General features: G+C 37.3%; 1 protein-coding gene across 2 annotated transcripts in view; it reads left to right on the top strand.

Moving 5' to 3' along the window:
• Positions 1-22,796, top strand: part of VTA1 (vesicle trafficking 1) — a 116,580-nt gene that overhangs the window by 76,890 nt on the left and 16,894 nt on the right. For both annotated transcript variants that reach the window (XM_069076878.1, XM_069076879.1), the window contains exons 6-7: positions 2,386-2,556; positions 18,147-18,227. In XM_069076878.1, coding sequence (XP_068932979.1) covers positions 2,386-2,556; positions 18,147-18,227 — 252 coding nt within the window. The remainder of the gene's footprint in view (positions 1-2,385; positions 2,557-18,146; positions 18,228-22,796) is intronic.

The following is a 22,796-nucleotide window of genomic DNA, read 5'->3' as shown; positions in this document are numbered from 1 at the left end:
CGCCTAGTCAATTACTAGAGAGGGAAGCATCAACATCTGGGTTTTTCAAAGCTGGGGGGCTCTCAATGGCTGCCCAGAGTCTCATCTGGTCAAATCACACAACACTTCTCAAAGTGAGCCCCAAAGGAAAGCCTCCCAACAGGGTTTATATAGCCTTCTCCTGGCTCAGATAATGTTACAACCCTCTTGACCCACTGCCCAATCACAAAGTATCTCCTGAAAAACAAGCCTCCCACCACAGGCTCCAGGTGCACTTAAGGCTATCAAAGGGCCTAGAGGCAGGGAAGATCTCACAAATTACAATCTTAGAAAGATGGCAATAACATAAATTTGCATTCCCATTACAGTCACTTAACACCAATTGCCTTGCCTTCCCCCCCCCTCCAAAAAAAAAAAATCATTGCCAGATGACTTTAAATTATGTCACCTTTGAAAAATAAAGGAAAAATTTTAAAAATCTGTTTTTTTAAAAACTTGACTTAAACTTTTAAAATCACCAAATGATTGTTGCATGCCAAATGAATGTATGTACTTCGATTAAACCAAATCTTTGTCAATTCATCACATTCCCTCACATCTTTTTTGGAGCTTGAGCCACAGTCATTCATTCTCTTACACACTCACACACACATTTTCTCTCTTTTCCTAAAGGCTCTCTTTGCCTGTAAACACGTTCAGGTCTGCTGTATCCTTAAACATTTATCTAACCTTTTTATCAAATTATCCTTGTTTGCTCTCTAATTGCCAAAGTGCTAGGGGAAAAAAATCATCTACAATTGCTGTTTTTACTTCTTCATCACCCACTAATTTCTCAATTCCTTGCAGTCTGGCTTCTAGTACTACTACTCAACTTAAACTACTCTGTTCAAGGTTACCATAGTAGTAACTAGCATTTATATAGTGCTTTAAGGTTTGCCAAGTGTTTTGCAAATATTATTTAGTTTTATTGTCTGGTAGACAGGTATTGTTATTATGCCCATTTTACAGATGAGGAAATTGAGACCAAATGAGGTTAAGTGATTTGCCTAGGGTCACACAGCCAAGTATCTAGTATCTGAGGGCAGATTTTAACTCAGGTCTTCCTATTACTGGGTCAAAGAGCATGCACATTTTAGTAAATTTGGGAACATCCTTCCAGTTTGCTTTCCAGAATGACTATACCACATCACAGCTATACATTAATATACTTCTTTTCCCATAACCCCTCTAACCTTTGTCATTTTCTTTTTTTGTCATCTTTGCCAATGCTAATATGATGAATGTGAGATAGATCCTCAGAGTTGCCTTAACTCACATTTCTTTGCTTATTAGTAATTTGTGGCATTTTTTCATATATGTTGATAACTTTAATTCCTTCCTTTGAAAATTTGCTGTTTATATCCTTTTATCTTTTTTTCTCCATTTTGAATGGTTACTAGTCTAATAAATTTGAATCACTGCATTATATATCTTGTATTTGAGAACTTTTTTTAGATAAACTTCATGCAAAGACTGTTTAAAGTGTGTATTTTGTAAACAATATATTGTATTCTCCTTTCAAATCCATTCTGCTATCCTCTTTCTTTTTATGGGTAAAATCATCCTGTTCATCATGTTCCCAGTTCTGATTGTTAATTGCCAATTTACCTCTATACTTTCTTCTCCCTTTGCTCAGCCTCTCTACCTCCTACCTTTATAAATAAAAAAAAAGATGGTAAAAGACAGGGAGTATATCTAAACTAGCACGTGATCTGTAAATAAAACAGCCTCTTTTTCCCTTTCTCCCTTCTCTTCCTCTTTACATATCTATGTTTTTACTCTTACTTCCTTTCCTTTTAGTTCACCCCTTAATCATACCCATCTCCAACATTGGAGTTTGCTTTGCTTAAGACTCGTCCTTTACCTATCCTGCCCTCTTTCTGTAACTGCATTCCTCCTCTTTATTTCTCCCCATCCACTCCTTTTAAGTTTAACTTATTTCTGTACCAATCTTCCTCCCCTTTCTCTTGCCATGGGGTTCTCAGACTATTTTTCCCTACTTCTCCCACTGTTCCCAAAGCCTTTACCTACTACCTCCTCCATCTGCCTAGGTTGCTTCTCCCTGTGGAGTTCCAGGGCTCCCTCAAGGGACTCTTCTCAGAACCTTTCTTCCCTTGCCCCTGGGCTACTTTGTGCCATACTGAGCACCTACCCTGTCTTATTTAAATTTTGGGTTTCCACAGGATTCTAACAGTCTTTTTGTGCAGCTCTGTACTGCCTGGAGTATTTTGTAGCTGATGCACCATGCTGGCAACATTAAATTTAATTTATTTCTAGATTGTAAGGAAGCAATTGACATATAGGAAAGTATGCTTTTTATTACTATCTTTAAAATTTCACCCTGTTTACCCATGTATTTCATAACAGATGAAGAAAATGAAGAAGCTGGGACTTCTCCCCAACCTACTCACCCACCCCAACGGTCATCTTCAGCATATGACCCAAGCAACATGCCATCAAGCAGCTATACAGGAATACAGATTCCTCCTGGTGCTCATGCACCAGCTAATACGCCAGCAGAAGTTCCTCATAGCACAGGTATGAAATTTATAATATCTTAAAATATTTATCATGAACTCTGATATCTAACATACTGTTAAACAGAACTGCTTGTTGCTTGGCATTCCTAATTTCATAAAAATACAGTTATCATTGGAAATAGTAATGGTCACAAGGTACAGGAAGATCCTAAGTTACCATCTGAAAGATTAAATTGCATTCATTATAGTTTCAATATGGTGAATGTACTGTTAGGAATTCTGAATTTTTAATAGCTCCTTGATGATAGTGATCAACATTTCCCTCTTGACCTTATTTCCCTCTCCTATTTGTCACCTGGAGCTATCACACTACCACAAACAGCTCATTTCCTTGCCCTAGGATAGAGGGTTTGTTACTGGGAAAAAAGGAGAGAGATGAGCCCGGATCTGTTTCTCTCTCATACTTCAAGGTGCTCAATTCTGTCTGATCCCCGGTATTGTCATCTCTAGTCCTTCCAATAGAGCAGCAATATGCTATGATGAGTAGAAAAAACAATGGACTTGGATTCAAGAAATTACTGGTTGGTAGAAGCTAGATTTTTATCTTTTATTCTGTAAAGAGTCATTACAATTTCTTTTTGTTCATGGGTTAGGGGAAGGTGACAACAAGGTGAAGTCTGTGCTTTATAAAGAATATTTTGACAGCTTTGTGGAGAGTGGATTGAAGAAGGAAAAGGCCAGAAGCATGAAAACCAATTAGGAGACTATTATAGTAATCCAGAGAGGTGTTGAAGGATGTGTGAATGGAAAGAGGGAAATAGATGAAAGATATAAAGTCAGAATCAACAAGATTTGGCAAAATGATAAGATGTGGGAAACAAGGAAATAGAAAAAAAGCATTCGTGACATTGAGATGTCAAACTAAACTGACTGAGGATGTTAATGTCCTTGGCAGAAATAAGGAAATTTACAGGTTGGATTAGTTTAGGGAGAAAGGGTGGTATGTTCTGTTACAGACATGTTGAGTTTGCAATACCATTAGATCGTCAAGATGGTAACATTCAACATGTGCAGTTATGCAGGACTGGAATTTAGGAGAGAAATTAAGACTAGATTTATAGATTTGTATGTCATCTGCATAGAAGTGGAAACTGAATTTATGGAGGCTGATAAAGTCATCAAGAGAGATCATTTCAGAGAAAGAAGAATTTTGAAGAACACTCAGACATAAGGAATGAAAGGTATATGATAGGACCACCCAATGGTAAATATGGCAAAAGGACCTTAGGCAGCCAGGAAGTAGCTATAGGAGAAAAGACAAGATTGACAATAAGAGAAATTATCTGGGGATGGGGACAAGAGCACAAGTTGAAAGTTTAGGTTTGGCAAGATAGATGAAAGCGTATAATAGGGATTTTTTTATTCTCACAATAAAGATGTCACTATTTCTGCTATTCACTCCTTCTCTTACATCTAATTTGGTTTTTTGCACATTGATTATGATTTAGTACATATTCGCTCTGTATTGTATGTGTTCAAGTAACAAATATGTATGTTTGTCTGAATGCTAGCTTTTGTTGCTAGGTTTTGTCTTAGGGCCTTTTGATGGTCTCAGTTTTTCATTTTTTTAATATATGAATTTACTATTCCCTTAGTTGATTCAGTTTTCCTTCATAATATTAGTCATGTTTTCATGAGTTTTCTTTGTACATTTAAATAACAACATTAAGAAAAAATATAAAAACATTTAGTGTCATAATTTCAGACCTTATTATGCTTGGATACATATTTTGCCTTTCTTGGTGTTAGATTTGGATTTATAGCAAATGTATTTATTAGGAGCAAGCTGTATGGCTCTTTGGTGATCCAAAATGTTTTAGAAAAACAAATTAGAGAGTAATTCTGAATAAAATTTTCAATTTACTAATGAGTTTTAAAGAATATATTAACTCAGAATAAGTTGAAAATAGGCTTATTAAAAATGGTACTAAGAATATTTGTAAATTAAATAATATTAATTGAGTCTTATAAAGGAGTCCACATGTGTCATAATTATAAAATAGCTGTAAATCACAGAAGAATTAAAAGTTATTAGAGACATTGATAGACTAAAAAAAGGCAGTACAAGTAAAGTTAGTCTCAAGTGCAGTTGCTCAGTATTAAATATAATTTGAATATTACTTGATTAAATGAAGATCAGGAGTTTCCAACAGGAAGCACAGTTAGAGATAGAAGGACAGGGGGATGAATTCATGCTTATAACAGTTTTGTTTTTTGCTTTATCCCTTATAACTACCAAAGATTTGGGGAAAGTTACACCATCGCATTATTAAAGACTTGACCACACTGTAGTTTCCTTCCTAATCTTTGTCAGAAAAAAAACAAAGGCAGACATGTTTAATGATGTGATGACTGATAAAGTTTTCCGAGAATTTGGTAGTTGAAGAGAGAAGGAGGAGTCACTGGCAGCAATAGATGAATCACCTACAAAAGCACTACTTTTATGTGCATGAACTCAGAAATTCCTTTATTTCCTCACAATCTATTGGTATGCAACCTCTCCTCTCTCCCTCTGCATCACAACCCTTAAACCTTGTTCTTTGTTTACACTGTGACCTCTAATCCCTTGACCCCTCAGTTCTTTCCCAAGCCATCACTCCTACACCACTCAGACCAATCTTGTACCCTTGGTGAACCTGCTCAACTCTACATTGTTCTCATCTCTAGATTTCCTTGTCCTCTTATCCCATCACTAATCTTGCCGTAAGCACCCCCAGTTTCATATTACTCCCACTGTCTGCTGCCTATACTCCTAGTCATGTGCTGCTGAAAGAAGCCAGAGAAAATCACAATACTGTGCAGATTAGGTCCACTACAGGTATATGTTAAATGGTCTCAGCTGAGCCCAAACTGTAGTAATGCACTTTTTGAGGTGAGTGCAAGTGAAGAATTGGGGGAAACACGGAGGTTGCAAATGTAAGAACATTCCACAATAGCATATATATTATATATATATACATGTATATATATATATAATATATGTGTGTATATATATACATATATATATATGTGTATATATATATATATATATAGAAGAGGGTAGAATTTTGAGGGAAAATATAATTAAGTTCACTGGAATTTGTTGAGTTTGAGATACCTGCAGAAAATCATCCCTCGGCTATGCTCCTGTCTCTCGTGGTCTTTTTCTACAGTGTCCCAGAAACTCATTCATCCTAGAAGTTCACTGTAACTCTGGACTTGGGCTTCAGTCACATTCTGTGGCTTCTCCCTCTATTTGACAAGTTCTTCTCAAAACTTTGATTTTAAGGAGACCCAAGCCATCCACGTTTTCATTTCTCTCCAGACTGCACTCCCGATTCCTAGTCCTTGGCACCTCTCCTCCCTCCCCCACAGCCTGCTATCTTTATTTCAGCTTATAGTGCTTGTGCAAGATAGTCATAAATATAGGAAGCTCCATCCTCTGTCTCTTTGATTCCCTTCCTTCTCCCCAATAAAAACTCCTTCAAAGAAATGTAGAAAATGTACCAAACTGAATCTTGTCCAGGAAATCAAAGAAAAAAAATCAGTGAGCTATTTTTCCAACCTTGGTCAACATCAGACTGTGCACCAGGGCAAAAGGAAATGCCAACCAGCAGCTTTGTTGTTGTTGAGCCGAAAGGAGCAAGACAAAAGATCCCCGAGAGTAAAATTTGGAAGTAGACTTTATTACTGCAGGACTGCCAGGGTCACATACCCAAGTCAGACAGTGAGTTGGCACAGACAATGTGCCAGTTTTTAAAGTGACTCCAATAGTCAGGTTACATAAGCCAAGACTACTATCAGTGATTTCATAGTGTATATTTGAATTTCCCGCGCTCAAAGTTCATCCTAGGCTGAGGGACAGGGAACCTAGAATGGGCAAAGATGGGGAAGATCTGGTGGGGGGCAGGGGCTAAGGGATGGGGAATATCCAGTGGGGGGCAGGGGACAGGAGAATGGAGAAATATCTGGTGGAGGGCAGGGGACGCGGGGGGGGGGGGGGGAATGGGGAAACGCTCAACAGGGATTTTACCCTAGGCTGAAATTCCTGCTCATGGATCATTTGGGGGAGGGAAAAGTAGAGTCATGCTCAACATTATCTACTACCCAGTCAAGTGTCAGATCTAAGGCAGACTGAGGAAGGAACCTGCACCCAGGAGTGGCATGCCAGGGTGAGGAGCAATTGTAAGTGCTAGACAGTATACTGAGAGAAGAGAGAGTTAAGCAGCATGTGGCACAGGCTGGCTCAGATCCCAGGAGCCAAGGAATATGGCCTCTGCCTATTCTAGCCAAGTCTGAAACCTGCGGATGAATAACTGGGGCAAAAAACCAGGACTAACCAAAGAGAAGCTTACATTTCTGTCCCTCCAAACCAATAGAGCTTTCCAGCTACCTGAGAGAAGATGAGTTAAAGAGCAGTCCAGTGTTGCTCACACCCAAACCCAGGACAAGAACTTTAGAACTCAGAAAAGGAGGGCAGCAAACAGACCACATTGGATCACTGAAGGCTTGCTTGTTCCCAGCCTGTGCTGTTCCTGACATCTGGGGAGAAAGCAACAACAGGACCAGCTGTGGTAATAGACTTGATTTTTTTTTCCCCTGAGGTAGTCAGGGTTAAGTGATTTGCCAAGGATCACATAGCTAGTAAGTATCAAATGTCTCAGTGCAGATTTGAACTCAGATCCTCCTGATTCCTGAGACAGTGCTCTATCCACTGAGCCACCTACCATTCCCCGTGACAGAGACTTTCAAGACAGCCCAGGAGAAGATATTTTTGTCAAAACATTTACAAGCAAATCCTCAGGGAAAAACCCAACTTAGGTACAAACTCAACTATTATTCCTAGAATAGATAAAGGAAGAGTTAAAAAAAATTTTTTAACAAATGAAGTGAGAGCTTTAGAGGAAAAAAAATGAAAAGAAATCAGAGCTGTGGAAGAAAGAGTTGGAAAAGGAATTAACATCTTGGCACAAGAGGTACAAAACTTTGCCTAGGCAATGAACTCCCTGCAAATAGAAATCAATGACTCTGGAAAAACAAGAAATACAATTGAAAGATGGGGGGGACATAGAGGAAAGTATAAGGGATGTCATAGCAAAAAACAACTAGCCATAAAAGCAGATTGAAGAGAAAGAAATTTAATAATCATTATACTACCTGAATACTTCAACAAAAAAAAAAGGTTCAAAATCATATTTCAATTAATCATAAAGAAAACTGCCCAGATCTCTTAGAACCAAAGGTCAAAATGTATATCACAAAATCAAAAGTCTTCTCCTGAAAGAAACTCCAAAATGAATACTCTCAGGACCATCATGGCCAAAATCCAGAACTTTCCAGTCAAAGAGGAAAAAAAATACTGTAAGAAACCAGAAGGAAAGAATTCAAGTACCAAGGAATCACAGTCAGAATCATACATGACTTAGAAGCTACCATCACAAAAGAACACAGAGCTTGGAGTGTTATATTCCACAGGATTAAAGCCAAGAATAACTTTCCCAGCAAAATTAAGTATGATGGGGAGGAAGGGGGGAGTTAAGGGTAACAATTTTTAATGAAATAGAGAACTTCCAAGCATTTCTGATGAAAAGATCTGAACTACACAGAAACTTTGAAATTCAAAAATGGGAGTTAAGAGAAATATAAAAAGCCTTTTTGGCATATCTAAACTGCTTCTCTCACCCATCAGAAGTAATATCTCTTATCAGATATTCTGCTTAACTTATATATACCTAATTACTGTGCTGGTTTTTCTAGTGATTTTTCATTTCAGGAGCTTCACAGTTACTAAATTTAATCAGAGAAAACAAGAAAACTCCATTTGACTTTAGAAAGCACAGGAGGGAATCAAAGAGAGTGAGTGACCTGCAGAAAGTTACACGATGAAAGAAATGATTATTAATAACCAATGCTTTGGGGAGGTCCAGAGTTTCCTCTTTTTCTAAAGAGCTCATTTTGAAGCTAAGCCTCTGAAGGACAGGAGTAATGATAGGTAGATATTATTAGCATTCTCAGTCTAGGTATTGATATCCCACCCAAGTTTACAAGGAATTTAAGGTGAAACTGCCAGGCCATTGTCTTCTGCTTGGGTGGGATGGTATAGATTCTTTGTCTAGATTTCCCAGATGCTGGGGGTGAATTGGAAGTAAATGACATATTCAGACTTACAGCCCCTTATTAGAATAAGTCCACCTCTCATTGTAATATTCATTCTCTCATTGTTAACCAATTAGAGTTTATTGTCCTCCTCAGGAACACATACTCTTCTAAGAATATGTAAACTGTGAGCCCATTACCATGATTTGTCTTCATCATTTCATAGTGTCACTGACCCTTTCATTAATAAAATGCTAGGATTATTAATAAAATTATTAATTACCTAGAAATTATATTTCTTGAACTTTTTTAATTTCCAACACTTCCAACAACCAGTTAAGAAGAGATTTCTGAGACTAGCAGAGCCTTATCCTTCTTATCTTTAACCTGACTTCAAGTGTGGTAGAACTCATTCCATACGTTGGGGCAGTCTCTCCTGTTCCAAAGGCAGGCTTTCCTTTGGTCAAGATCTAAAGACCTAAACATACAGGCCTGACAATGGCCTAATGCATCATGCTAAAGATGTGGATTCTGAAAAACTTCAGTTCAAGTCCTTCCTCTGACAGTTGCTGTCCATGTGGCACTGGGAAGTTGCTTAACCTCTCTAAGGTTCAATTACCTCATCTGTAAAACAGGGATGGTATATGTACAGTCAACCTACTTTACAGGGTCAGAGAGTTTTGTTTTGTGTTTGTTTTTTTTATTTTAGACTTAAACACTAAAACTTAAATACACAGTAGAGAAAAGAAAAAGAGACCTTATAAACTTAAATACAAAATAAGAAAAGAAAAAAATGTCACGTGCACAGCAGGGCACAAGAGAGGATTCAGAATATATAGCAATAAATTTCCATTTCAAGGAAGTCTGTATAATAAAAGTTGTCCATCTTTGCTTCCTTGTAAGTATTTTGTTCTCTGCTGTGCGTTTTTTACTTTGCTCTTTTTCCCCCCTTCCTCCCCACCTTCCCAGAAGGCTACAATTAAGGGCAGATATATTTATATATACATATAAATATATGCATATACATACATGCATAGAGTAAGAGAGACATATACTTTCCCTAACAAATTCTATTCCTGATCTTTGTTTTTATGGTTGTGTACATTTGTTATTTCCTAACCTTCCTGACTCCTCTACTTTAAATCTACCCACTACTTTGACCTCCTATTTCTTAACCTATCCCCCCCTCCAAAGCTCCCTCCATTATCCCATTAATTCCCATCTAAACACCCTTCTGTACCTCCCTTTAACCTATCCCTTCTAGAAATCCCTCCCTTTGTCCTCTCTCCACTCCCTATTCACTTATTAGCATTTTATTTATTTCTAAATTTAGACTGTTATATTTTTCTAGATATATATATGTATTGTTCCTTCTTGAACCCATTCCTGATAAAAGTAGGTTTCCAGAACTAACAGCCCTTCTCCCTCATCTAATTTCTCTGTATTATCAGTTCTTCCTCTGAACCTAATTTGTATAAAATAGTTTTTTTACCAAGTCTTATACTGAGATCTACCCCATTCTTTCTTACAAATTACCTAGTTACTAATAACAGTCTTAGACATACATAAAAGGTAAATAGTCTGTCCTTATTGAGTCCCTTGTGATTAATCTTTGGTCTGTACCTTGTATTTCTCTTGCCTCTTGTGTGTCAGATCTATTAAGTTCAGGGTTTTTTTGTGGGTTTTTTTTTAACAAATTCCTGAAAGTCTTACAATTCATTAAATGTCTGTTCTTTTTTCATTCAAGATTATGCTTAGCTTTGCTGGGTATAATATTTTCAGCTGGAACTCCAGCTCCTTTGCTCTTTGATATATAGTGTTCCAAGACCTGTGGTCTTATAGTATCACCACTGTTAGATCTTGTGTGACTCTAAAACTTGTGTGGCACCATATTTAAATTTTTTTTTTTCTTGTTGCTACTAATATTTTATCCTTGAGCTGAGGGTTTCAGAATTGATTATGATATTCCTATATATCCTATTTCTTTATAGGATCTCTTTTCAGTGATGACTGGCCAATATTTTTTCTGTTTCTATTTTTCCCTATTCTAATGCTTCAGGACAGTTCTTTAATTATTTCTTATATTATTGGATCAAGATCCTTTTTTTGATCATAGCTTTCAGGTAATCCAAAGATTCTTATGTTTTCTCTTCTTGCTCTGTTCTCCAGATCAGTTTATTTTCTTATGAGATGTTTCATATTTGCTTCTATTTTTTCATTCTTTTTATTTTTTTTATTATTTCTTAATGTCGTATAACGTCCCTGGCTTCTCCTTGCCCAATTCTGATTTTTAAGGAGTTGTTTTCTTCCTTAAGATTCTGGATCTCCTTTTCCAATTGGTTGACTTTCTTTTCTTAATGTTCTTGGTTTTCTTGGACTGTTCTTTTATTTTTTAAGGGTTTTTTTTTATTTTGGTTTTGTTTTTCCTCAATCTCATTTAATTTTTAAAGTTTTTTTTAAGTTCTATGAATTCTTTTTGGCAGGTGACCATTTGACATTACTCTTTGGGGCAGAAGAGGAATTCTTTGCTTCAGTATCCTCCTCTGAAGACAAACCTTGGTCTTCTTTATCCCCATAGTAACTATGGTTGGATTTTTTCTCCTTTGCCTCTTTTTTTTAATATGTACTAGCTTAGTTTTTGTAATCACCTCTAGGCCTGGGGTATAGAGGATGGTACCTCTGGCCTCATATCCTCCTTCAGTTCTCCTCTCTGGCCTGGAAGCAAAACCAAGACTTCCGGCCTCCTATAAGTGCCGACAGCCAGTGCCCCACTGCTTCTGCATTCACTAGGCATGTGCTGGTTCCTTCTTGCCATAGGCTGTGTCTACACAGCACAGCTGGGTCTGGCATTCCTTGTCAGCAGAAGTTCCCTCAGTCTTCCTCAGCTCATTTGTCCACCTCCCCTCACTGTCATCGGGGTAAAAGTTCCTGTGACTGGGGCCAACCCAGCTAACCCCAGGGCTTGTCACTTATTGTTGAAATGATCCTAGCCTCTAAAGGAGTCTACTTTACACAGGGACTAAACCTTATCCTGGAGTTTTTCTTCAGATCTTCTCCAGTTATCCCAGGAGGACCCCTGTTCTACCTCTACTCTTACTTATTTTTACTGCTCTTCTTCACTATTTTATCCCTTTTGTGGGGGAAAATCTCAAGAGCTTGGAATTTTCTGACCTATTCCCTCATCTTCCCAGAATCCTATCCCCCCTTTTTTTTGTATTTTGTTTTTTCTTTAAAAGGCACTAATAGTGGCTACAGAACTAGCCTCAGAAGCAGGAAGACCTGGGTTCAAGTCCCACCTCTGGCAAATACTGGCTTTGTAACCCTCAGTAAATGCAGTTAACCTGTCAGTACCCTAAGCAAGTCTGACTATAAATTACAGAGAAAGCACTAGTTATACAATAGAGGGAATTCACATGGAGCTCCCTATACCAATGAAATCATAAAGTATGATCATCTGGATTAGATAGGATAATATAGTATAAGGTGCTTGGGAAAATGTTCAAGGCATTTCTAGATTGATAGAAGGTAAACTCCTTGTTGGTTCATTATTGTCTTTGTGTCCCCAGCAGTAAGTGTCTGGCAGGCAGTAAGTGCTTAATAAATGTTTATTTTATGGATTAAATAACAATAATAATGCTTGTTGGCTTATCTGAAAGGCGTGGGACTAGAACTCAGGAGAGGTGAGGTTAGAAATATAAATCTGGGAATCATCTACAGAGACATGATAATGGAACCCATAGGAGCTTATGAGATCACCGAATGAAATAGTGTAGAACAAAAAAAGAAGAGATCCCAAGATAGACCCCCTTGCAGGACACTCATGGTTAGTGATCATGATATAGGTGAAGAACCAGAAAAGAAAGCTAGAGATCAGACATATAAGGGAATTAGTATCTCAAAAACCCCTAAAAGTTGTAAAGGTGAGAGTATCTAGGAGAGGTGATCAACATTGTCAGATGCTGCAGAGATCAAGAAGAATTGGAATTGAGAAAGGATCATTGTTTGGCAGTCAAGAGACCATGAAGAAAGCAATTTCAGTTGAATATGTGGTTGATATTTGAGTAACCTGAGAGAGAAAAAAAGTTGCCAAAAAAAAAAATCTCAGAGTAGTATTATTGGGCAGACTTAAAGTATGCCTCCAGTAGGGTTTTTATTGATTTCTTTTTTCTTTTCCTTATTGTGATAACTTATTTTCTAATTTACTCAAGAGTGGGAGTTAGATATTGCCAGAAGTGTCAGTGCAGGTGTCTTAATCAAAATGCCTTTGCCTCAGAAAAATATAATACATACTGAGAACTGATCCTGAGGAATCAGTTCATTTGAATACTCATAGGTAGTTTTCAATGATGTGGGCCTTTTCTTCCCCTCATTGTATACTCAGTTATTCAGAAAAGTTATATGTCGGTACTTTTTTTTTTTTTACTTTGGGAGAAAAGTTTTTATCTTGCTTCAACCTTCTTTTTGAGAATTTAAGGACTAAGTTGTTATAAATCTAAACCTACAGTTTTGAAACTATAATTTTGCCCTAAAGAGTTGGTGATTTTAAATTCTATTCATATTCCAATACTTTCTCTTACCTTTCAACTTTTCACAGTTACATTTAAGGTAGTAAAGAACCCTTGGTCATAATTCCTTGATACAAATATGAAACTTTTTAAAATTTACAAATGTAACAGATGTTTCCCCTCTTTCTCATTTTAAGAATGATTTACTTTCTCTCATATAAAAGTTCAGGATGCCCTTTTATCAAAGGGAAATCCTTAAGATATCTGAAAAGAATAGTATGTACTAATATACGGTTTCTACTTCCACCACCAAAAGTTGGCGGCAGAGGGAGGTTAGAGGGAGGGGGACAGGGAGAAAAGATAGACTATTTAAACAAGTGTTTTCCTTTTGTACTCAAAGCAGTAAATATACCAAGTGTAGAGGACATTTTTTCTCTTTTGAAACAAATTGTTTCTAGTCCTATAATTATGAAAGAAGATTTTTGTGATAAATCCAAATACAAGTAAAGTAACTGAGATGACTTTTCTGTAATTAATTCTGTCTTTAAAATTCAGATACTATTACTGTCCTCTGTAGACTAAAAACTACTATCAGGTTTGTTATTGTTGTCTTTAAGAATCAACATACCATATTATAACTCACAAATTCTTCTGCGCAGCTTTTTCAAAACCCTCCAACTTCTGACCCCACCTAAATAATCCAGACTTACTCCCCCTGCTCCCTTCTGTTGCTTCAGGACTTCACCATAGGTGTCCCACTATCTTTACTTATGTTGTTTCTCCCCACCCCCTTTCTTCACAACATACATGGAATATCCTCTCAAGGTAAAGCAACCCTCCCATGACCAACCACTTAGATCCTCCTAATCTTTCAAGACCTAGCTCAAGTTCCATTGACTTTATGTAGCTTTACTTTAGTCCATATTGAAGTTTGCCTTTATTTTAATTCTTGTGCAAGATATGAACAAATAGCTTGCTTTCTTGAAGGGGAGGGTATTTTGGGATTCCATACTTTATTTAGGGAATGTCATATAAATATGGATACATATTATCTCCTGAATTCAGCTAAGTTTGGAGAAACTCATCATCACCTTGGCCTTGGTAATGAAATTTTTGGACCCAGCAACTCTTGAAAACTGCCTGTTAAAATTCGGAGGAGGCTGGAGTCTTCGTCAGTGGAAATGATTGCTTATTGATGGAATTACAAAACCTTTGAAATATTAAAGTACGTTTGAAGAGAGAAGAATCACTACCGTATACTTCTTTTGACAAACTGGAAAACAGTAGGAAGTGAAGTTTTCCTTGATTACCAAGATTGTTCTCCTTTTGTATATTTATATACCTCTGTTTATATATTTATGTATTTCTTTGTGCCTTACATGTAGTAGATGCTTACTAACAAATGCTTGTTGAATAATTCAATCTGTGGAGTCCGAGGTATTTGCAAGGACATTATTCCCAAGTTTTAGTTGTATGACTGCAGATATTTTATAGGTAAAAAGGGATTTTTTTTTTTTTGCCCTCGTAGTCAAAAGTTTGTAAATGTATTTTGCAACGTTCATGAGATTACAGTCAATCCTCAACTATTGGGAGCAGGGGAAGTAATATTCTTGATAGTGCAAAAGTTAAAAAACGCAAATATTGATATGTTGAACTTATGGGAAATAGGGAGTTAGGTTCCCACAATCACCAAAAACCTGTAATCTTTCACTAGAAATTTCTGAAAATAAATTTTCTGCATACAATTCTTTATATAAAAAAAATTACTTCTGATGATATATGCTTTTCCTAACACAGTAACCATGAAATAACCCATAAAATTCCAGGGGAGGAGAGGCAACCCTAGGACTGTTTAGGGTGGGGCTGCTATGTCAGAAGAACCATAAGATAAAAAAGGAAAAGGGAGAACCTGCTGTCTCTGCTCTTCGTTTTGGCTCTGTGATTGAACTGTTCCCCAGTAAAAAGCACATGCCTCAGGGTAAGTGCCCATCCAACACAGGAACTTTGCTACTTTTTACAGATATAAACTTGTATTCATCATGCCTCATTTATTTTCTCTACTGTGCATAGCCACAAACGTGCACAGTTGCCAACACAAAAGCCAGGTAGCATCCTACCTAGGCTGGCTTGACCCAGAAAGCATCTCTGCTAGGCTCTGCCCAGGATGCTTGGGAGCCCAGCAGCACAGACTAGTAGGGGAGGCAAGATGCTCAAAGTTAGGGGTGACCACCATCTCATTTATACACAAACTTAGCCACTTTTCCATTTTTTTTTTTTTTAGTTTACCCATTAGCACTTGAAAGGTTACTTTAGTGCTTTCTGGAGTAGATTCACAAACACTTTTATGAATACTTTCCTCCTTTTTACAGATATAAACTTGTGCTCATAATGCCTCATTTTTTTTCTCTACTGTGCATAGCCATAAACATGCACAGTTGCCAACACAAAAGTGAAAATGTGGTTGCTAATAAAATCATGCCAATGCTTGAAGTCACAAAAGTTAAATTCACGAATGTTTATGATTGACTGAACCATCGTAATACCTCTTACAGTATGCCAACCAGTAGCTTACCTTTTTCCCACAGTACAGAACCATAAGATCATAGACTTAGAGCTAGAAGAGTTCTTAAGGAACATCTAATCCAATACATTATAGATGAGGAAATTGAGTCTAAGAGCAGGCCTAAGTCACCCAGGTCAGAATTGGCAGATTGGAGAGAGGCATAGTCAGGTTGAGTTAGGAATACTTGGGTTCATAGACACTTCTAGCTATTAGAGTTTGTGCACATCACTTAATATTTCTGGGCTTCAGTTTCCTATTCTATAAAATGAGTGAGTGGGGCTTGACCTCTCAAGTCTCTTCTAGCTCCATATCTGACCCTGTGACTAAAACCACAGATCCTCTGACTTCAAATCCAACACTTTTTAGAATGGATTACTAAGTGACAGCAAAGGATTCCCTTTATAATTATATATGTATGTGTGTGTATACACACATGCAATGAACATGTGTGTATATCTCTATACCTATTTGTGTTGATTTAAAATAAAGCTTTCCCTAGAGAAGAATATATTAACCTGACAACCTCCAAAGACTCTTAGCTGCCCTCTGATTCTTTAAAAAAAAATAATAACCTTTTGAGATCTGTATAAGTCAGCTTTCCATTATCATTACATTGTAATAGAGCCTTGTTAATCCTTCAGCTATTGAAATGGCTTCAAGGAAAGTAGTTTTGTCTATAAGAATCTTTAGGATCTTCCTTTCCTCTTCACCCATAGTCCTCACAAATATTCATCAAGTTCTGAAGTTTTCTCTTCTTCTGTCTTTCTAAGTCTTGTCTCACATTTAATACCTAGAATATAAAATGATCTCAAGGTCTCAGTATCCTCAACATCAGCATAAATCAAAGGAGTCTAGAACTTCCATAAAGTTACCTTTATGAACCTTTTAGGAAAATATTAATGGGCTTAAGTAGGAATGAGAGATTTAGGTTAAATGTATGTATCATTGTTTTTTGTAGTGATGTTAAGTAATAGAGCAAGCTGATAATAAGGCTATCAGGTAGAATGTTGTCCTTAAAGAGTATACACAAATATCTACTTTACGTGAACATCAGCTTCAAGTTATTAAACCACATAATTTCTTGCAGCCCTCACTTCTTGAAGATTATAGTTCTAGGAATATTGTTCCAGATTATATGTCATTAAAGATTGAATACATTTCATGGGATAATATATGCCAAGAACTTCTAGCCACAACCTACTATGGAACCATTTTTCTAGAATTTTAATAATCCTACCTGAGATTGTAACTCTAAAACTATTTTCTTGGAATATTTCTATAACCTCACAAACTGTCCAATTTGACCTCTCTCCCTAATCTACTTTCTTAGTTCCTTTCTACCTTCAAATGATCACCTCTTACCAACCACCTCTTGCCTCAAAATTCAGTCCTAAATTAGTATTTAATTCAGTAATGGGGGTTTGAGGCAATTTGTATTTTGAAATGTTAAATAGTTCAGTAGTCCACTTTATAATTAGTAATAGTTTACATTTATATAACTTTTTAAGGTCCACAAAGTGCTCAATATGAATTATCTCATTTGAGCACTTTCACTTTATTGGCTTTTGGGGAACATAGGATGCTTTTCTTTTCCTTGAATATTTTTAACACTAACTAACCCTCCCATTAATCAAAATGGGCATTTACTAAGATGATGTAATATTTACAACAGCTTCTAACTAGAAATAAAGAATACAGCAGTAGATTAATTAGATGAAGATAGACTTATTCACAAAATGCAAAGTAAATAATAGTATAGCCAGGAAATTGAGGGCTTTTTTTTTCTATCTACAGTTTCTCTGTCTACAGTTATAATTCAAAAGCAGTTTGAAGTAACTAGATACCGTGTTTCCCCGATAATAAGACCTATCCCGAAAATAAGCCCTCCCCTTACTGTGTAAGATTCCTCTAAAATAAGCCCTTCCCCGAAAATAAGCCCTCTGTATGCACCGTCCCACCCCCCGTGAAACGCACGCCACGCTCCGAGCTGCATCCAATCAGAGCTGCAGCAGTGAGCATCCTGTTCTTCCCCAGTGATTTGCTTATTGAATAAAGGTACATTTTTTTGTTCACATTTACCTGTTTATTAAAATTGCTGTCAATGTTCATTAAAATAAGCCCTCCCCTGAAAATAAGCCCTCTGATGTTTTTCTGTCCAAAAAAAATAATAAGACAGTGTCTTATTATCAGGGAAACACGGGTATATATGACCAAAAAAATGGACAATCAAGAGCTTTCTACCAAAAAATACATGTAAATTCTCAGTTTATTTTATCCCTTCACCATAAACCTCTATTATCAAATATATCAAATCAAAATATGTTTAAGTCAATTAGTATAGTTGGATAATGTAGAAAAACTTATATATAATTTCTTGCATGCTTTGTGAGTTTATAATTAAGGGTTTGACACTTTCATACCTATTTCTACTTTACTGATTTGCAGGTGTAACAGGTAGTACCATCCAACCTACTACACAGAACATTCCTGCTATTGATCCAGCTCTTTTCAGTACTATGTCCATAGGTAAGTCTGTATTTATCTGATTTGGGTGTGTTTTACGAGGTTGTTTTCCACCTTATTTTTAAAGACAATAATAATAAATAAAGAATTCCTCCATTATTGCATGTTATAATGGATACATGACTTATCTTTTTTTGTGATTTTTGTTCTTGTCTTCTGTTCTTCCCCTCAAGATTCACCCAAAGTGCTAGAGGCCCCACTCTAGGTCTTTTTTATATTTTGAAAGTACCAGTGATATATTTGATCTATCCCTCCGTTATCATCTCACTCTCATCACAGGAAATCCATCTTGTTTTCTGATCATACATTTCCTCAGGGGATGATGGAAAGGAGGGCATGCTGAGGGGAAGGAAGTTGGAAGTACCCACTTTTGAAAAGGGATGGGATCAAAGTAGAGAACAGAACAAGTGGGAGGTGGGATAGGAGGGAGGGAAATATAGTCAGTCTTTTACAATATATCTACTATGTTATTGTTTTGCATTAGCCACACATGTACATCCTATACTGAACTGCTTATCTTCCCAGTAAGGGTGGGTGACAAGGGAGGAAGGGAATGAATCTGGAATTCAAAGTTCCATCATCCCCCCTCTCATCCCCTTCCCCCCTACTCTCCTGTAGGGTGGGATATCCTATTTAGTGTGTATTTCATTCCCTCCTCAAGCCACATTCAATGGGAATAAGGTTGACCCATTCCCTTTTGCCTTCCTATTCTTCCCCTCCAGTGTAACCATTTCCCCTTGCCTCTTCTCTATGAGATAGTTTACCCCAATCTGTCTCTCCCCATCTCTTCTCATTATATTCCCTCTCACCTCTTAATTTCACCTTTTAAGTATCATCCCTTCCTGTTAAATTGGTCCTGTGCCCTCTGTTTATGTATACCTGTAAACATATATACACACATTCACATATGTATTCATATGCCCATATACCCTCATATATAGACATATATATATATTTATATTCCCTTCAACTACTGAGAAAAGTTTCATAAGTTACAATTATTGTTTTTCCATGTAGGAATGTTATTAGTTCAACTTTGATAAATTCCTTATGGTTTCTTTTCCCTGTTTACCTTCTCATGCTACTCTTGCTTCTTGTATCTGAATGTCAGATTTTCTGTTCAACTCTGGTTTTTTCGGCAAGAATGCTTGAAAGTCCTCTATTCCACTGAATGACCATATTTTCCCCTGAAACATGATACTCAGTTTTGCTGGGTAGGTGACTCTTGGTTTTAATCCCAGCTCCTTTGACCTCTGGAATATCATATTCCAAGCCCTTCGATCCCTCGGTGTAGAAGCTGCCAGATCCTGAGTTATCCTGATTGTGTTTCCACAATATTCAAATTGTTTCTTCCTGGCTGCTTGTAATATTCTCTCCTCAATCTGGGAATTCCGGAACCTGGCTATAATATTCCTAGGAGTTTTCTTTTTGGGATCTTTTTCAGGAGGTGATCAGTGGATGCTTTCAACCTCTATTTTGCTCTCTGATTCTAAAACATCAGGGCAGTTTTCTTTGAGAACTTCCTGGAGGCTGATTTCTAGGTTCTTACTTTGATCATGGCTTTCAGGTAGTCCAATAATTTTTAAATTATCTCTCCTGGATCTATTTTCCAGGTCAGTGGTTTTTCCCATGAGATATTTCACATTGCCTTCTATTCTTTCATTTGTTTGGATCTGTTTAACAGCATCTTGATTTCTCATAAAGTCATTAGCTTCCATTTTCTCCAGTCTAATTCTGAAGCCATGATTCTCTTCATTGAGCTTTTGAGATTCTTTTTCCATCTGGCAAATTTGACTTTTTAAGGCATTCTTCTTGTCATTGCCTTTTTGAGCCTCTTTTGCCATTTGAGTCAGTCTGTTTTTTAAAGTGTTATTTTCCTCAGTCAGGCTGTTGACTCATTTCATAATTTTCTTGCATTGTTCTCATTTCTCTTCCCAATTTTTCCTCCACTTCTCTTATCTGCTTCTTAAGGTCTTCTATGGCCTGTAACCAGCTTGTATTTTCCTTTGAAGCTTTTGGTGCAGGAGTTCTGACTTCACTGTCTTCCTCTTGTTCCATGCTTTGCTCCTTTTTGTTCACAAAATAGGAGTGTAATGTTGGAATCTTCTGTCTGCTTTGTTTCCTTTGCCTGGTCATGTCTACCCCTCGGTCACTTGAGCCCTGGGCTTTTTGCCACAGTAGACTCTGCCACCAGACAGGGGAGCTTTTGTCCCAAACATTGGGTTTTTTCAGTTACCAGAGGTATTAGATGGGTACCCTCTCTGAGGTCTCCACACACTCTGGCAAGCTGGACATACACCCCAGGACCTCCACCCTAGACTGCAATCCAGATCCAAGTAGGTTAAAGCAAGAACGATTACCCCTCAGACTGGTGCTTGGTCCCCCTACACTCTGCAGGCCAGGAGCTGAAGCTGCCAAGTGATGCTGGCTGGCTGTGCAGGCGCCTCAGCGGCTTCTCACCCCAGGGGCAAAAGCCACACACTCCCACATACTGGTCCCAAAGTCCAGACTGCACTGACTTCGCACTTTGTCCTTCGCATCTGTGTGTTGATAAATCAGGAAATGGCCACAGCTGCTGCTGATCTGGAGTCCCTCTGGTAGGAGGCTGGTCAGGCCCGCCCTGGGGCTAAAGCCTGGGCATGGGGCTGTGCTTGGCTCCCAGAGAGCTGTGCTGGATTCCTACTGGCCTGCAGGGCTGTTCTCAGCGGGAGGTTAGCTTCTCTGGGTCATTTTGTGGGTTCTGCAGCTCCAGAGTTTGTTTAGAGTCCCCTTTTTACATGGATTAGGGAAGGTGGAAGCCGGAGCTGTGGGGAGGTCCTGCTTCTACTTCTGCCATCTTGGCTCCGCCTTCCTTAATACTTAAATTTAAGTAAACTTTAGAAACTAGAGGAATCATTAACACTTAAATGCTTCTCTTTTTTTGGAAAAGAACAATAGTATAGCAACTTCCTGAATGTAACATGGAAATCAATGATAATCAGAGTTCCTTCCCTTTTGGTCTAAATCTCTAGATCATAATTTCATATAACATATGTGTGTATACATATTATATATTACATATACATATTACATATCATATGTGTGTATATTAACTGTTATAGAAATAATACAGGAGAGCAACAAAGATTGAATACGTTGTATGGACGATTACAAATTTACAAAATAGATTGTGTCCCCAAAGTATGCCTTTAAGTTAGAAAAGCCCAAATCATTTCCCTATAGAAACATTATCTGTTTTGTTTAGGTTTCCAGGCTATCCCATAAAACCTTGCTTAACTCATTAAGGCCCTGATTTATAGTACTAATGGTATTATCTCGAGTTGTAGATTCTGCAAACAGGAAGTACTGAAGAGAAGCAGACAGTTTATTTCCTGTACTTGGGCAAGGCCATTCTTTTTTAATAGATAACTGTCTCAGATGATTTTCTATATCTTTTTCTGGACTTCTCAGCCTCCTTTCCAGGTTCTTAATGCTTTAAGTCTCAGGCCTACCCTAGTCCCCAAAGTATTGAATACTCCAAAAATTATTTTCTTTCTCTTTCAGTCAAAATTCCTATTCTCTTAGTATAAAAGTGTTAGTGGGAAAACCACTTTTTATTCTCCAGTCTTCTAGAGCAAGTGTTCTTAATTAAGTGTCTGGGCATGGATTTCACAGGGTCTGTGAACTTGGGTGGGACTGTGTGGCATCTTTATTATAACCTCTTACTGAAATTTAACATTTCTTTTAATTATGAATGTAGACAGCAAGTAATTATCTTGAAAAAGGCTTCATAGGCTTCCCCAGAGTGGCAGAGGTTGTCCATGATACAAAAAAATGTTAAGAACTGGATTGCTTACTCAGATGAATCTTAATTGGTAGAATCCCAGGCAATAAAACAAGTGAAAAAATTCTCCAGATTCTAAAGATTCTAATTCTCTAGGTTCTGAAAATCCTCCAGGTTTTTTTTTTCATAATGGTTGCAATGACAGTAAGAGCTCCAGCCATATATTATACATATATATACACGTGTGTGTGTGTATTAAAAATAGGGAAAATCTGCAGTGACTAATTTTCCTCAAATTCTATGGTTCTTACTTGCATAAAACAAGGCAATAATAGGCTATATGTAGATAACTTTAACTCTTTATAGAAGTTTTATATTCCTGGTCAACCAGCATGCTGTACTTAAAAATATTGTTTCAAGTGAAATCAAAATTGTGAAGTTATTAGTCAATAATCAGTAAGCAATTATTAAGCCTTTGCTATGTTGCAGGCCCTATGCTGAGTGCTGGTATACAAAGAAAGGCAAAAGACAGTCCCTGCCTTTAAAAAGCTCAGAATCTAATGGGGAAGACAACACCTAAAAAGATGAAAAGGGGCCTGGAGGAAAGCAGTACAGCTGGATAAGAAATGATGCATTGGCTGTCCTGAGGGCCCTCTTTAAATGGAGGATCTGAGAGGAAGGAACAAAAGGGTGAAAGGTACTGAGAAGGGGTGAGTTTTAGGGTTAATATGATCCTGAAAAAGGATGAGACTCTGATGAAGTCCAGGAATGTTTTTTGTAGTATACATTATTGCATAATCTAGATACAG

This window comes from Petaurus breviceps, unplaced genomic scaffold (assembly GCF_028583685.1).
Source record: "Petaurus breviceps papuanus isolate PSGF00001 unplaced genomic scaffold, PetGlider_PUasm1.0 90977, whole genome shotgun sequence".
NCBI lineage: Eukaryota > Metazoa > Chordata > Mammalia > Diprotodontia > Petauridae > Petaurus > Petaurus breviceps.
The sequence above is the reverse complement of the archived record's forward strand: the minus strand, read 5'-3'. Positions and strand labels throughout refer to the sequence as shown.